Consider the following 16,377-nt stretch of genomic DNA (forward strand, 5'->3'; position numbering starts at 1 on the left):
CCCTTGGCCAAAAATGGGGTGGTCCGGCCACCCCATTTTAGCCAAGGGTCCACCCCGATTTTTTTTTTTTAATTTTTTTATTTTTCCCTTTAAAAAAATAAAAATAAATAAAAAACAATTTTAATGCCCAAAACAACACTATTTTGGGTTGGGGTGTTTTTTATTATAAATATTTTGCATTTTTTTTTAAAGAAAAATAATAATATAATTTTAATGCCCAAAACGACTGGGGGTGGGTGCTGTAGTTTTGAGCATTTTCGAAATTTCAAGTGAATTAGGTGGAGGTATAATGGACATAAAAAGTCAAACCGTTTGAGTTTAACGTTGAAAACTAACAAAGATGTCCAAAGTGAGAGCAAATCAAAGTTCAGAGGTTGAACTTGAAAGATTTAAAAATTCAAGATTAATTTATAAAATCTGCTGAAAATTTAGAGAGGAAAAATGAAATTTTCCCAACAAATAATGATCAAACCATGGGCATCAGAATTCAGGAGCCAATTGGCTTGAGAGAAACAACGGGCGGCAGTGCATTAAAGCACATCTATATTAATTGCTTATACAGACTGACATGAGCACATTGACAAAAATATATATATTTATTTATTTATTTCCCCTTAATATATATTTAATGCAGCAGATTCAATGAGCTAATACTAAAAAATAAATAAAAAATAAAATAGTTATTAATTTTTTTGAAATATATTTTTTTCAATTAAAAAAAAAAGAAAAAGAAAAAGAAAAAAAGAGTTATTAATTTAATACTCGAAAGAGAGGGAGCGTTATGCGTTGCACATTTATAATGATAGCTTTTTGCCATCTGCGTCTTCGTTTGGTTCGTCATCACCACCACGTGTTCTCTCTCAGACTACTATAATTAATTTTGTATGTATTTAGTTTTTGTGATATTAATTATTATATAAACCCGGAAGTTCTTTCATTCTGATCAGAAACCTTTCTCTCAATTCTCAAGCCAATTATTATGGAGCCAAAAGGTGAAAGAGATCATTATGTTAGCTTCTCATCAAAGGCTAATGGAAAAGAAGATGATCACACGGTGGTTGAGCTAGGTAACATCGACATGCAAGAGCTCCTTGAACCAGGAGATCATCAGACACAGACTTATTATGTCAACTCTCTCTCCTCTTGGGAGATGGACACTCTCACCGCTCTCTGTGATACCTTCTTGCCGTCCGTTGATGTTTCTGACGTCACTCCCGATGAATCGGTTGTCAAGTTCTTCTCCACTTCTGCTTCCATGGCTGGCACTCCAGAACGTGTAGGAATATGTGCATGCATGCTGTTCTTTTCTTCAATGGCATGGATGATGATGATGATGAAGATTGTTATAATAGAATATTAATTTGTCTGACTGATTTGTTTCCTTGTTTAAGTTTGATTATATTTTCTTGTATAGGTTAATTTTATAAATTGTGCAATATTTTGTAAAATATAGGTAGGGGGAGTGATAAGCCAGAGACTGAAACACCCAAAGAAATGGCTGCTGCGAGTGGCGTTATGGGTGTTGTCGACATGGATTGGGAGCTTTGTATTATGCGGGAGACGAAGCCTGTCGAGCCAATTTCCTTACGTTCGAAGATTTTCTCTGTTGCCGCGGCCGACAAGGGAAGAGATTGTGTTTTCATTGTCTCTCAGTTATTTCTATCTTCTAAGAATGCTCTTCAGGGCCATGAAACTTCTCATTCTCCATGTTTTCTTCACTCAGGTTTGACCTTTTCTGGATTAAATTATTATTATTTTAAAATTGAGAAATTCTATTTACTAAAGAAAAATTTTAGGCTTATAAACACATTTTTTTTTAAAAAAAAATTACAAACTAATGTAGCACGATTAGATTTTTCAAATTTTTTTTTTTTTTTACATGTCCGCACAAGAGGGGAAGGAGGATTCGAACTAGTGACCTCCGCTTCATTAGGCATGGTCCTAGTCGATTGAGCTACCTCTTGGGACAATTTCTCAAAATTTGAATTTACATCATCATATTGTGGCACGTCAGTTTGTAAAATGTTTTATTTTTTTAAATGACACGTCAATTTGTATAAGTTTTTTTTTGTTAAATGGCACGTCGGTTTGTAAAAATTTTTTTAAAAAAAATGTGTTTGTAAGCCTATATATTTTTAGTAAGTACAACTGGAATAATGACGGTGTGGTCATGAAATTCAATATCAGCCTTTATATTATGAGAAATGCTAAAGACCTAACTTTTTTGCCTAACAAAAGTCTAACTTTTGCTTTAATTTTTTTAAAAAAATAAAAATAAAAATAAAAAATGAAAAAAATGTCTGAAGTAACTCTATCTATTTTTAGCCTTTCTTTTATTTAGTATTTTTTTTTAAATGAAAAATGATATTTTTCTTCATAATAATGACATTTTCTTAAAAAAAAAATGACATTATTATGAAAAAAATACTATTTTTCATTTTTTAAAAAATACCAAATAAAAGAGAAAGATAATTCTTCGGGTTTTGATTTTATTTCCTTTTTAAAAAAAAAAAAAAAAAAAAAGCAAAAATTGGACTTTTGTTGGGCAAAAAAGTTAGGTCCCTATCATTCCTCTTATATTATTCTTTTGATAAATCTTTATTGATTCGATTTTTGCTATCATATAATCTCAATTATATAATAATTATGTTAAAAAGTATTACTGGTAGTTCATTAATTTCGGATAACATGCATCTACTTTATGCCTTATACTACGCATCTTTTCAATTGTGTATTTATTGATCCTTCTAATCAATGAAAAGAATAATAGACTCTTGATGTCACCCATAACAATAATCTTAATTAATGTAATGGAGATACTTTTCGGTAAGACTATTTTTTTTTTATTAATTGGACTAATTAACCAAGCAAGATTTAAACATTAAACCTACTTCCAACTTTATTTTGACCGGCCGCTATCTATTATTTTATAATCTTGCATATTAAAATATCTCAGAAATATTCAATCAACATATATATATATATATATATATATATATATATATATATATATATTAAAGTACTTTAACAACCTGTATATATTTAATCATCACTTATATGAAAATTTTAAAATCCTAAATAAGAGATTTCAACGTGTCCATATTTAATGTAATTAACAATGATAACGTACATAAACTGTAAAAACAAAAAACACTTTGTGTACGATCTATTGCATATATATTGCAACTTGCGTGGGCAATAATGTTACATGTTGGTGTCTCCCCCAAACTCACTAATGTGGTTGGTCGTTTTATTTGTTAGTGTTTGAATACAAAGCGCAGAGCATATATACATGTATATGGTAGACAATCTGATAAATATGTAGAGGGTTTGTTCCTTTATTTAAAATACAAATTAAAAATATTCTTTGAGGCTTTTTGATCGACATTCGACAGACAGAGGCAGAGTCGTTGTGATGGAAGAGTTCAAGATGGACATCTCTGTCGCTTATGAAAGACTTTAATTAGTGGATGTGGTGGGGCCCTGGAGTGTAGATATATCGATCCTCAATACAGTACAAAATACTGTTGCACCAACTTTACGTTGGTACTCTTATAGCCTATTTAAAATTACGTTTGAAAGATTTAAAAGTAATTTTAACACTAAAAAAATTTGTTTAAAAACAAAAAATACTCATTTGGTAAAAAAATTAAAAGCGTTTTTAAGGGCTTAACAAGCTTAAAAATAGTAAAAAAAAAAAATCACTTTTGGCAAAAGCTTAAAAATAAAACTTTTATCCAAAAGCTTTTTTTAACTTAAAAGCTTTATTTTTCAAGTGCAATCCCAAACAGAGTCTTAGCATTATATGTTTTTATCTGAATATAATTAGTGCCTTCTATGTCACTCTAGTGGCCTGGACCATATACGAATGTATTTATAAAGCAACAGAAACTTTTAATTAGGAGAAAAAAACACAAAAAAAAAAAAAAAAAAAACGACGACACAACAGAAACTTACTGATATCACTTCAAAAGTAGAAGAAACAAAAATTATAACAAAAACCCATGGGCCAACATGTAGGTCTTTAATGCCCCTTTTTGTTTCGCCCAAACATATTTTATATAGAAAAATATTTTTAGGCGAAATCTTTTTTTTTTTTTTTGTGTCTGTTTATATTGTTTGTAATTTGAGTAAACAATTGTAATAGAGCCATATGAAATCTACCTATATACATGGGCTGGTATTCACACAACTATAGATGTTTCTGATAGATAAGCTTTATAAGGGATCCTTTTACAATTACTTGCCTGAGAGTGTGAGAAGGGCAAAAAAAAAAAATCATTTACGAAGTGTAAAAACCATTTTTTTTTTAAATGTTATTTTCTTAGTCAAATAAAAATATTTTAGGGTGGCCAATATTTTAACTGTGCTCAACACTCAAAAAAATAAAAATTCCAAAATATATTTTACTCCAGCCCTGCAGAAAAGAGAAGTCTAATACCATATGCAGGAATAATATTCGTTGGTGTTATGTTGCAGTTTGATCATTTTTCTGATGCGAAAGTTATCATGTTCAGGTGGATGAGAAGAATGACAACCTATCATGGAAAGCAATTGGTTACAGTGGACCTGATCCGGACTACAAAATCCAAACTCAGCAGTTGAAGAAATTAAGAAAAATTAACGGATATGGAGAATATGAACTTGATGAAGAAGATGGTGGTAAAGATGAGCTTTGTGGGCCACTTTACAGAGGCCTCATCAATCTAAAAATCCCGCGGAACATTGCTTTAGATACTTTGAGAAGATTTGGATTTCCCGTCTCAGTTATGCCTCGCAAAACCAATAAAATTCCTTCCAGCATATCTTACCCTTCTTTGCTTATCAAATGTGATGCAGTGGTGATTGGTTCTGGCTCCGGCGGTGGTGTTGTTGCCGGAGTTCTAGCAAAGGCCGGTTACAAAGTGCTTGTTTTGGAGAAAGGAAATTACTGTGCCAGGAACAATCTCTCACTTCTTGAAGGCCCAACTTTTGATCAAATGTATTTATCTGGTGGTTTGGTGGCAACTGATGATATGGGAATGTTAGTACTTGCAGGGTCCACAGTTGGCGGAGGCTCTGCAATTAATTGGTCAGCTTCGATTCGGACCCCTCAGCATGTAACTAAAGAATGGTGTGATCGCTATGAACTGGAACTGTTTGACAGTGAACTCTACAAAGAAGCCATGGATGTTGTCTGTGAAAAAATGGGAGTTCAATCCGAATGCCAAAACGAAGGATTCAACAACGCAATCTTGAGAAGAGGGTGTGAAGAACTGGGTTATCCTGTGAAGAATATACCTCGAAATTCAGCGCCAGATCATTACTGCGGTTGGTGTGGTCTTGGCTGCAAGGATGGAAACAAGAAAGGCACCCAGGAGACATGGCTTCTCGATTTGGTAAGCCGATAATTTAACACTCAAATTACTATTTATCCTAAAAATTTTGGCCGTAAATTTAATTATTTAATAAATACTTTAACAGGTAAATTCCGGCAATGGTGCGATTCTTCCGGGTTGTGAGGCCATCAAAGTCTTGAACAAGAGAAAGAAAGGAAGAGATAGGAAGACAGCAAGTGGGGTTGCTTTTGAGTTTGTATATGAAGGAGAGAAAGAGATTTGTGTGGTGGAGTCCAAGGTGACTGTCGTTGCATGTGGCGCCCTCAGCACGCCGGCATTGTTGAAAAGAAGTGGCTTGAAGAATGCAAGCATTGGAAAGAACTTGCATCTCCATCCGGTGGCAATGTCATGGGGCTACTTTCCCGATAATATATGGCCGGAGGAAGAGAAGAAGAGCTATGAAGGAGGGATAATGACAGCAATGTCTACCGTTGTTGCAAATTTGGATGGGTCTGGGTATGGGGCATTGATACAAACACCTTCATTGCACCCCGGCACGTTCTCGATGGTAATGCCCTGGGTTTCCGGCACAGATATGAAAAAACGAATGTGCAGGTTTTCAAGGACCGCCCATATATTTGCATTGGGAAGGGATAAGGGTTCAGGAACGGTGCTTTCCCAAAACTCAATTAGTTACCAATTGGAACCTGCCGACGAGGAGAATCTAAAGAAAGGGCTAGAGAAAGTGCTGAGGATATTGGCAGCAGCCGGAGCTGAAGAAATCGGAACCCATCACTCGCAAGGAAAGACGTTAAACGTAAAGAAAGCAAGCTCGCATGAGTTCGAGAGGTTCGTGGAGGAGGAAAGTTCAAGGCCACTGAGGGGCCTTTCGTCTCCGCTATGTTCGGCGCATCAGATGGGGAGCTGCCGGATGGGGGTTGACCCAAAGAAATCGGTGGTGAACCAGATGGGGGAAACATGGGAGGTGGAGGGGCTTTTTGTGGCGGATACAAGTGTTTTTCCGACAGCTTTAGGCGTGAATCCGATGGTCACCGTTCAGGCAATTGCTTATTGCACTGCGCAGTCTGCTCTTGAAGTTCTGAGGAGGAAGAAGTGTAGATTGCGCTAAAACTAGTTCAACTTCTTCTTCCACCCTGTTTTTTTTCTGTAATCCAATAAAAAATAAAAAAAATAAATAAAAAAGTGTTACAAAAGCTTAATGAACATCCGAAAGTACGTAAAATACCCGAAAAAAAAAACCAACACAAAAGGAATTATATTTGATAATTATGGGAGGTTCAGATGGTATGTGAAAGTTTAGGCCCATTACTATTGGAAAGGCATGGGTGATGGGCTTGATCGGCAAAGATGCACAACATTTATGCAATTGGAAAACTGACAAAGAGGAGTTCAATCGGTTAGGGATCAGGGATCACGTCTTATGAATGAAGCGGATATTACTACTTCGAAAGAAAAAAAAAGGAAAATTTAGAGTTTACCCTCCTAAAGTTGACAGCGTTTTTTAATTCGAACACCAAAGTTTCAATTTTTGCAATCCACCCCTTCAAAGTTTCGAATTTTTGCAATTTGACCAATTGTATCCAAAACTTTTCATATTGCCCCAAATTTTTTATTTTTTATTTTTTATAAAAATATTTTACAAAAAAAAAATTTTGAGTCGATAAAAGTGATAGATACTTACAATAAAATATGTGGAATATATATCTATATATATATATATATATGACATTAATTTCGTGCTTTCTAATGCCACTATATATTCAATACGCTTGTGCCAAGAATTGGAGGGACGAGCTATTATCTTGGAAGGTTACGCGAGGCAAGTAGTGGAGGCTGTAAACTCTGATGTCAACAATGAAAGCAGATTCGGACACATTGTGGATGATATTCGCCAAATCCTAAAAACGTTCCTACGGTGGTGATGTGCTTTAATTTTGTTAACAGGACTACGAATACTTTTGCTCATGGATTAGTTAAGGGGACAACAAAACTTGTCATAGATAGGGATTGAAAGGGGGAAACCCTGGACTGAATCTGTGATATTATTGAGATGGAGAAAATTACTCTCTCATGATTAATTTATAAAAGTTACAAATTCTCTAAAAAATAATAATAATAATAATTTTTTACCTTGAATTCATGCATAAAAGCTTAGTCCTGTTCATGTTTTGGATGGCTTGTATATGGCTCCTTAATCTTAAAAACTCCTCTAGATTTGTTAATTTAATTTATAGTGGAGTAGTTAGAATCTTAATTCGTTCAAAATAAAGTTAGAATCTTAATTATTTTTTAAATTAAATAGTTTCAAAGCTACCTCTTCAATAATGATCATATTTAGAAGATTTTTTTAATTCTTTTTAATTAGTGTACGTATCTCACTTTGTGGTTAAATGTTAACTCTTAAGAAATTTGAAATAATCAATAATAAAGAAAATAGGCATCAATTATAAAGAAAATATAATTATAATGATAATCTTAATATTGACCCTCAAGCAAACTCGCGCCTTTAGAATTTTTTTTTTGGCATGTCCACACAAAAGAAGAGAAAAAGAGGAGAAAAATTCAATCTAGTGACATTCGTTTTATAAGGCATGCATAATCTCTAAATGATTGAACTACCGTTTAAAGGAACAACTCATTTGACAACAACGATGCGTACAAATGTGACTCTTAACGCTCAAAAAAAAAAGGAAATTAAGTCTAAAAAGGAATCTGGAGGACAACGTGTAGCTGCAGAACCACAAGCATATATATGCCACTTATTGGGCAAAAACAACAGTGACATATAACCATTAACCAGAACCATCCCACCTTCTCCTTCAGTTACAGTCGCCATTAATTGTGGCTCTATCACCACCCACGTATATGTAACATGCAGAAATGAGATTATGTGAGTCCCGCAACCAAGACGAACACGTGGCCAACAATGGGAGAGCATTGATGGTGATCAATCGGGATTGCGAAGAAAGCGAATGATGCAATCATAATTATCAATGGGACCATGGTCCGTGATTGCTATGTGCCTGCCAAGTAATTAATGGACTTGTGTCAGAGTTTTTGTGCTTAGTATTTTATTATGATGTTACTTAAAAAAACACCCAATAATTGAAGAAACACATGCCCAAGAAACTAAATTATTTCTTCAGCCTTTTATATTAGTTGATCGATTGTATAGCACCGAAATTGAGTATGAGGATTTATGTGGCCCGTACGGCTGATCCGGACGCGAGTGCATTGGATTTCAACATGATTCCATGAATACACACGTACGTTTCCCAATTGTAACGTTGCTCCAAATTTATTCAAACAACAGTACACCGACAACATCTTGTACTTGCATCTGTCTTTGTTTGCAGGTTTTTATCGCATTCCGAAAACTGTCCCAACAAATATATATATATCAAATTATCGAAAGAAATTCCACAACATTGTACAATTTGTACAAATGGTAACCTGAGTCTTGAGAGAGAGAGGAAAACCAGGTCCCCCGGTTCTGCATTTTCAGTGGACATTGGATTGCAACATGAATACACATGCCGTGGCCCTCATTTCATTTTAGCATTTCTCTGCTTTATTATAGAGTAATAATATAAGAAATATTATAATTTTTTTAGAGTTATTCTAAATGTGATGTGACATTTAAAATTATCATTCAATTTGAGATGGTCTATTGGTGATTATTGAATTTTAATCTATTGATAATTTTAAATGACACATCACATTTAGAATGACTCTAAAAAGACTTTAATCCTTCTTATATCATTACTTTGAATATATCATAGCCTAAAAATTGGAGTAATACTACAAGTCTTTCTTGAGTAATTTTAATAGCCACATTATTTGTAGAGAGACTTAAAAAAAATATAAGAAAAACTTTTAGAATTACTCTAAAAATTACCATCGGAATTGTTCGATTTCTGCTGTACCTGGCCAATTTAGACAACAAGTAAGTAATACTTTCAAAAATAAAGTTTAAATTTTATATAAAACAATTAATTTTAGATATTAATATTACCTTGAAACTAAAGAAGAGTAAACAAAAATATAATATAGATATATAAAAACAAACAAAAAATCATAAATTTCTTATTACAGAATAAGTAGGGCATGCGCTGCTGCATAAGATATTATTTAATATTTGCTGCAGTCTTAAATTGTCGATACCATTCATTGATTAATTTCAAATCTATGAGATGATCATTCAGAGTGGCTACTCGATGGTAGGGTCAATTAGGAAAATGTGTTCAACCACCCTTAACTCCTAATTAAGGTCGGTAGGGGTGGAGCCACCACACGACTATTGCCCCTCTTCTTTAAGGAACATAAATGGAAATGAACAATTTTCATAATTCATACTATTTTATAGTATCTAACCATGTGTATATGTGTTAAAATTTAATATAAACTATAAAATAATTCATTTTAATTTCACGTGAAATAGAAAGGATTATTCCCTATGATTGGTGGAGCCGCCTCTCTGCACCTCAATAATTCAGAGAATTAATAAGTTATACCCTCTTCTAAAACCAAAATCCCTTTTAGTTTATGGGAGGGTTGAACCACCTAATTTTCATTTTGGGGTGATTGTACGACCGCTTGGTTTTTCTTTAATTCAAATTTATTTGTGTTAGTAAAATATTACACTTGTTAAACCTCACTTATAAAGGAAATTTTTTACTCTCCACTTGAGAAAGAGTAATATTAATTAAATTTTTGTTTAAAGGATTAGACGTAGATTCTCTAATGATTTTTTTTTTTTTTTTTTTTTGAAAAATTATACTTTAGCCCTCTAAACTATTATCATATTTATATTTATCTCTCTAAATTTTAAAAAGTGATATCGGGACTTCCATAGTACTACCGTGTGTTAAATTAGACACTATATTAGTAGTTGTCATCAAAATAGACGGAAAAAAGGTGATGTGGAGACAACAGGCGGAGAAGTGCATTAAAGCACACCTATATTAATTGCTTATACAGACTGACATGAGCACATTGACAAAAAATATATATTTATTTATTTATTTTCCCTTAATATATATTTAATGTAGACTGATTCAATGAGTTAATACTAAAAAAATAGTTATTAATTTTTTTTTAAATTTTTTTTTAATTAAAAAAGAAAAAAAAAAAAAAAAGAGTTATTAATTTAATACTCAAAAGAGAGGGAGCGTTATGCGTTACATTTATAATGATAGCTTTTTGCCATCTGCGTCTTCGTTTGGTTCGTCATCACCAGCACTTGTTCTCTCTCAGACTACTATAATTAATTTTGTATGTATTTATTTTTTGTGATATTAATTATTATATAAACCCGGAAGTTCTTTCATTCTGATCAGAAACCTTTCTCTCAATACTAGCTCAAACCAATTATTATGGAGCCAAAAGATGAAAGAGATCATTATGTTAGCTTCTCATCAAAGGCTAATGGAAAAGAAGATGATCACACGGTGGTTGAGCTAGGTAACATCGACATGCAAGATCTCCTTGAACCAGGAGATCATCAGACACAGCCTTATTATGTCAACTCTCTCTCCTCTTGGGAGATGGACACTCTCACCGCTCTCTGTGATACCTTCTTGCCGTCCGTTGATGTTTCTGACGTCAGTACTCCCGATGAATCGATTGTCAAGTTCTTCTCCACTTCTGCTTCCATGGCTGGCACTCCAGAACGTGTAGGAATATGTGCATGCATGTTGTTCTTTTCTTCAATGGCATGGATGATGATTGATGATGATGAAGATTGTTATAATAGAATATTAATTTGTCTGACTGATTTATTTTCTTGTTTGAGTTTGATTATATTTTCTTGTATAGGTTAATTTTATAAATTGTGCAATATTTTGTAAAATATAGGTAGGGGGAGTGATAAGCCAGAGACTGAAACACCCAAAGAAATGGCTGCTGCGAGTGGCGTTATGGGTGTTGTCGACATGGATTGGGAGCTTTGTATTATGCGGGAGACGAAGCCTGTCCAGTCAATTTCCTTACGTTCGAAGATTTTCTCTCTTGCCTCGGCCGACAAGGGAAGAGATTGTGTTTTCATTGTCTTTCAGTTATTTCTATCTTCCAAGAATGCTCGTCAGGGCCATGAAACTTCTCATTCTCCATGTTTTCTTCACTCAGGTTAGACTTTTTCGGGATTAAATTATTATTATTATTATTATTTAAAAATTGTGAAATTCTATTTAATAAAGAAAAATGCTAAGGTTACAAACACATTAAAAAAAAAAAAAAAAAATTACAAACGGATGTGGCACATCATGATTGAATTTTTTTAAAAAAAAATTTGACATGTCCGCACAAGAGGGGCAAAATGATTCGAACTAATGATCTTCACTTCATTTAGGCGTGATCCTAGCCGATTGAGCTACTTTTTTAGAACAATTTCTCAAAATTTGAATTTACCTCATATTCAATTACATTGTGACACGTCAGTTTGTAAATTTTTTTTAAAAAAATGTGTTTGTAAGCCTATGTATTTTTAGTAAGAACAACTGGAATAATGATGACGTGGTCATGAAACTCAAAATCAGCCTTTATATTATTCTTTTGATAAATCTTTATTGATTCGATTTTTGCTATCATATAATCTCAATTATATAATAATTATGTTAAATAGTATTACTGGAAGTTCATTAATTTCGGACAACATGCATCTACTTTATGTCTTATACTGCGCATCTTTTCAATTGTGTATTTATTGATCTTTCTAATCAATGAAAAGAATAATGCAATAATCTTAATTAATAATTAATGTAATGGAGATATTTTCGGCAAGACTATTTTTTTTTTAATTAATTGGACTAATTAACCAAGCAAGATTTAAACATTAAACCTACTTCCAACTTTATTTTGACCCGCTATCTATTATTTTATAATCTGAAATATTCAATCAACATAGAATATATATATATATATATATATATATATATATATATATTAAAGTACTTTAACAACCTGTATATGTTTAATCATCACTTATATGAAAATTTTAAAATCCTAAATAAGAGATTTCAACGTGTCCATATTTAATGTAATTAACAATGATAACGTACATAAACTGTAAAAACAAAAAACACTTTGTGTACGATCTATTGCATATATATTGCAACTTGCGTGGGCAATAATGTTACATGTTGGTGTCTCCCCCAAACTCACTAATGTGGTTGGTCGTTTTATTTGTTAGTGTTTGAATACAAAGCGCAGAGCATATATACATGTATATGGTAGACAATCTGATAAATATGTAGAGGGTTTGTTCCTTTATTTAAAATACAAATTAAAAATATTCTTTGAGGCTTTTTGATCGACATTCGACAGACAGAGGCAGAGTCGTTGTGATGGAAGAGTTCAAGATGGACATCTCTGTCGCTTATGAAAGACTTTAATTAGTGGATGTGGTGGGGCCCTGGAGTGTAGATATATCGATCCTCAATACAGTACAAAATACTGTTGCACCAACTTTACGTTGGTACTCTTATAGCCTATTTAAAATTACGTTTGAAAGATTTAAAAGTAATTTTAACACTAAAAAAATTTGTTTAAAAACAAAAAATACTCATTTGGTAAAAAAATTAAAAGCGTTTTTAAGGGCTTAACAAGCTTAAAAATAGTAAAAAAAAAAAATCACTTTTGGCAAAAGCTTAAAAATAAAACTTTTATCCAAAAGCTTTTTTTAACTTAAAAGCTTTATTTTTCAAGTGCAATCCCAAACAGAGTCTTAGCATTATATGTTTTTATCTGAATATAATTAGTGCCTTCTATGTCACTCTAGTGGCCTGGACCATATACGAATGTATTTATAAAGCAACAGAAACTTTTAATTAGGAGAAAAAAACACAAAAAAAAAAAAAAAAAAAACGACGACACAACAGAAACTTACTGATATCACTTCAAAAGTAGAAGAAACAAAAATTATAACAAAAACCCATGGGCCAACATGTAGGTCTTTAATGCCCCTTTTTGTTTCGCCCAAACATATTTTATATAGAAAAATATTTTTAGGCGAAATCTTTTTTTTTTTTTTTTTTTGTCTGTTTATATTGTTTGTAATTTGAGTAAACAATTGTAATAGAGCCATATGAAATCTACCTATATACATGGGCTATTCACACAACTATAGACGTTTCTGATAGATAAGCTCTATAAGGGATCCTTTCACAATTACTTGCCTGAGACAGTGAGAAGGGCAAAAAAAAAAAAATGATTTACGAAGTGTAAAAACCATTTTTTTTTAAATGTTATTTTCTTAGTCAAATAAAAATATTTTAGGGTGGCCAATATTTTAACTGTGCTCAACACTCAAAAAAATAAAAATTCCAAAATATATTTTACTCCAGCCCTGCAGAAAAGAGAAGTCTAATACCATATGCAGGAATAATATTCGTTGGTGTTATGTTGCAGTTTGATCATTTTTCTGATGCGAAAGTTATCATGTTCAGGTGGATGAGAAGAATGACAACCTATCATGGAAAGCAATTGGTTACAGTGGACCTGATCCGGACTACAAAATCCAAACTCAGCAGTTGAAGAAATTAAGAAAAATTAACGGATATGGAGAATATGAACTTGATGAAGAAGATGGTGGTAAAGATGAGCTTTGTGGGCCACTTTACAGAGGCCTCATCAATCTAAAAATCCCGCGGAACATTGCTTTAGATACTTTGAGAAGATTTGGATTTCCCGTCTCAGTTATGCCTCGCAAAACCAATAAAATTCCTTCCAGCATATCTTACCCTTCTTTGCTTATCAAATGTGATGCAGTGGTGATTGGTTCTGGCTCCGGCGGTGGTGTTGTTGCCGGAGTTCTAGCAAAGGCCGGTTACAAAGTGCTTGTTTTGGAGAAAGGAAATTACTGTGCCAGGAACAATCTCTCACTTCTTGAAGGCCCAACTTTTGATCAAATGTATTTATCTGGTGGTTTGGTGGCAACTGATGATATGGGAATGTTAGTACTTGCAGGGTCCACAGTTGGCGGAGGCTCTGCAATTAATTGGTCAGCTTCGATTCGGACCCCTCAGCATGTAACTAAAGAATGGTGTGATCGCTATGAACTGGAACTGTTTGACAGTGAACTCTACAAAGAAGCCATGGATGTTGTCTGTGAAAAAATGGGAGTTCAATCCGAATGCCAAAACGAAGGATTCAACAACGCAATCTTGAGAAGAGGGTGTGAAGAACTGGGTTATCCTGTGAAGAATATACCTCGAAATTCAGCGCCAGATCATTACTGCGGTTGGTGTGGTCTTGGCTGCAAGGATGGAAGCAAGAAAGGCACCCAGGAGACATGGCTTCTCGATTTGGTAAGCCGATAATTTAACACTCAAATTACCATTTATCCTAAAAATTTTGGCCGTAAATTTAATTATTTAATAAATACTTTAACAGGTAAATTCCGGCAATGGTGCGATTCTTCCGGGTTGTGAGGCCATCAAAGTCTTGAACAAGAGAAAGAAAGGAAGAGATAGGAAGACAGCAAGTGGGGTTGCTTTTGAGTTTGTACATGAAGGAGAGAAAGAGATTTGTGTGGTGGAGTCCAAGGTGACTGTCGTTGCATGTGGCGCCCTCAGCACGCCGGCATTGTTGAAAAGAAGTGGCTTGAAGAATGCATGCATTGGAAAGAACTTGCATCTCCATCCGGTGGCAATGTCATGGGGCTACTTTCCCGATAATATATGGCCGGAGGAAGAGAAGAAGAGCTATGAAGGAGGGATAATGACAGCAATGTCTACCGTTGTTGCAAATTTGGATGGGTCTGGGTATGGGGCATTGATACAAACACCTTCATTGCACCCCGGCACGTTCTCGATGGTAATGCCATGGGTTTCCGGCACGGATATGAAAAAACGAATGTGCAGGTTTTCAAGGACCGCCCATATATTTGCATTGGGAAGGGATAAAGGGTCAGGAACGGTACTTTCCCAGAACTCAATCAGTTACCAATTGGAACCTGCCGACGAGGAGAATCTAAAGAAAGGGCTAGAGAAAGTGCTGAGGATATTGGCAGCAGCCGGAGCTGAAGAAATCGGAACCCATCACTCGCAAGGGAAGACGTTAAACGTAAAGAAAGCAAGCTCGCATGAGTTCGAGAGGTTCGTGGAGGAGGAAAGTTCAAGGCCACTGAGGGGCCTTTCGTCTCCGCTATGTTCGGCGCATCAGATGGGGAGCTGCCGGATGGGGGTTGATCCGAAGAAATCGGTGGTGAACCAGATGGGGGAAACATGGGAGGTGGAGGGGCTTTTTGTGGCGGATACGAGTGTTTTTCCGACTGCTTTAGGGGTGAATCCGATGGTCACCGTTCAGGCAATTGCTTATTGCACTGCGCAGTCTGCTCTTGAAGTTCTGAGGAGGAAGAAGTGTGGATTGCGCTAAAACTAGTTCAACTTCTTCTTCCACCCTGCTTTTTTCTGTAATCCAATAAAAAAAAAAAAAAAAACAGGTGTTACAAAAGCTTCATGAACATCCGAAAGTACGTAAAATACCCGAAAAAAAAAAACAACACAAAAGGAATTATATTTGATAATTATGGTTTGTGAAAGTTTAGGCCCATTACTATTGGAAAGGCATGGGTAATGGCCGATGGGCGTGCATTTATGCAATTATAGAACTAATAATCAGTAGTTCAATCGGTTAAAGACCACGCCTTATGAAGTGCAGATCACTAGTTCGAATCTATCTTCTTCCTTTAGTGTAAATATGTAAAAAAAAAAATTAAAAAAAAAAACACTGACAATGAGTACAAGGAAAATTCTTTCCATGTGATATCACAAGTTGGGAATCGAATCCTACTTTTTATTGATTTGGGGTTTATGAGTTAAAGGAAAGGTATATGTCCTTTGTTGCAAAGTAGACAAAAGGAAGCGAAGTGGATTATGCTTAGGCCTGTTTATTTGAGAATAGGAAAATGATTTCAGTTGAAAAAAAAAAAAAAAACAAAAAACAAAAAAAATTGGTGTTTAGCTCGTACCAAACATCAACACATTTTTAAGGTTATATATCTTCATATAATGTAAAGAGTTGCAAAGAAAAGAGAGGG

The 16,377-nt window shown here is 34.1% G+C and overlaps 2 protein-coding genes across 2 annotated transcripts; both read left to right on the top strand.

The window, feature by feature from the left end:
* Positions 1-963: 963 nt before the first annotated feature.
* LOC132175568 (long-chain-alcohol oxidase FAO4A-like) lies at positions 964-6,489 on the top strand. The gene is made up of 4 exons (XM_059587543.1): positions 964-1,276; positions 1,454-1,723; positions 4,518-5,378; positions 5,464-6,489. Exons 1-4 carry the CDS (start codon positions 980-982, stop codon positions 6,445-6,447), a joined length of 2,412 nt encoding a protein of 803 aa, XP_059443526.1. The 5' UTR covers positions 964-979; the 3' UTR covers positions 6,448-6,489.
* Positions 6,490-10,585: 4,096 nt separating this feature from the next.
* On the top strand, positions 10,586-15,963 carry LOC132175409 (long-chain-alcohol oxidase FAO4A-like). The gene is made up of 5 exons (XM_059587360.1): positions 10,586-10,613; positions 10,700-11,014; positions 11,196-11,465; positions 13,784-14,644; positions 14,730-15,963. Exons 2-5 carry the CDS (start codon positions 10,715-10,717, stop codon positions 15,711-15,713), a joined length of 2,415 nt encoding a protein of 804 aa, XP_059443343.1. The 5' UTR covers positions 10,586-10,613; positions 10,700-10,714; the 3' UTR covers positions 15,714-15,963.
* Positions 15,964-16,377: the final 414 nt, after the last annotated feature.

The sequence above is a fragment of the Corylus avellana genome, chromosome ca3 (assembly GCF_901000735.1).
Source record: "Corylus avellana chromosome ca3, CavTom2PMs-1.0".
In the NCBI taxonomy this organism is placed as follows: domain Eukaryota; kingdom Viridiplantae; phylum Streptophyta; class Magnoliopsida; order Fagales; family Betulaceae; genus Corylus; species Corylus avellana.

What these genes read in the sequence shown, in the direction of transcription:
- LOC132175409 (XM_059587360.1), top strand. Translation starts at nt 10,715, where the DNA reads ATGGAGCCAAAAGATGAAAGAGATCATTATGTTAGCTTCTCATCAAAG. An exon ending in TCCATGTTTTCTTCACTCAG is followed by an intron (nt 11,466 to 13,783) that starts GTTAGACTTTTT and finishes TATCATGTTCAG; the next exon opens with GTGGATGAGAAGAATGACAA. An exon ending in AGACATGGCTTCTCGATTTG is followed by an intron (nt 14,645 to 14,729) that starts GTAAGCCGATAA and finishes ATACTTTAACAG; the next exon opens with GTAAATTCCGGCAATGGTGC.
- LOC132175568 (XM_059587543.1), top strand. Translation starts at nt 980, where the DNA reads ATGGAGCCAAAAGGTGAAAGAGATCATTATGTTAGCTTCTCATCAAAG. An exon ending in TCCATGTTTTCTTCACTCAG is followed by an intron (nt 1,724 to 4,517) that starts GTTTGACCTTTT and finishes TATCATGTTCAG; the next exon opens with GTGGATGAGAAGAATGACAA. An exon ending in AGACATGGCTTCTCGATTTG is followed by an intron (nt 5,379 to 5,463) that starts GTAAGCCGATAA and finishes ATACTTTAACAG; the next exon opens with GTAAATTCCGGCAATGGTGC.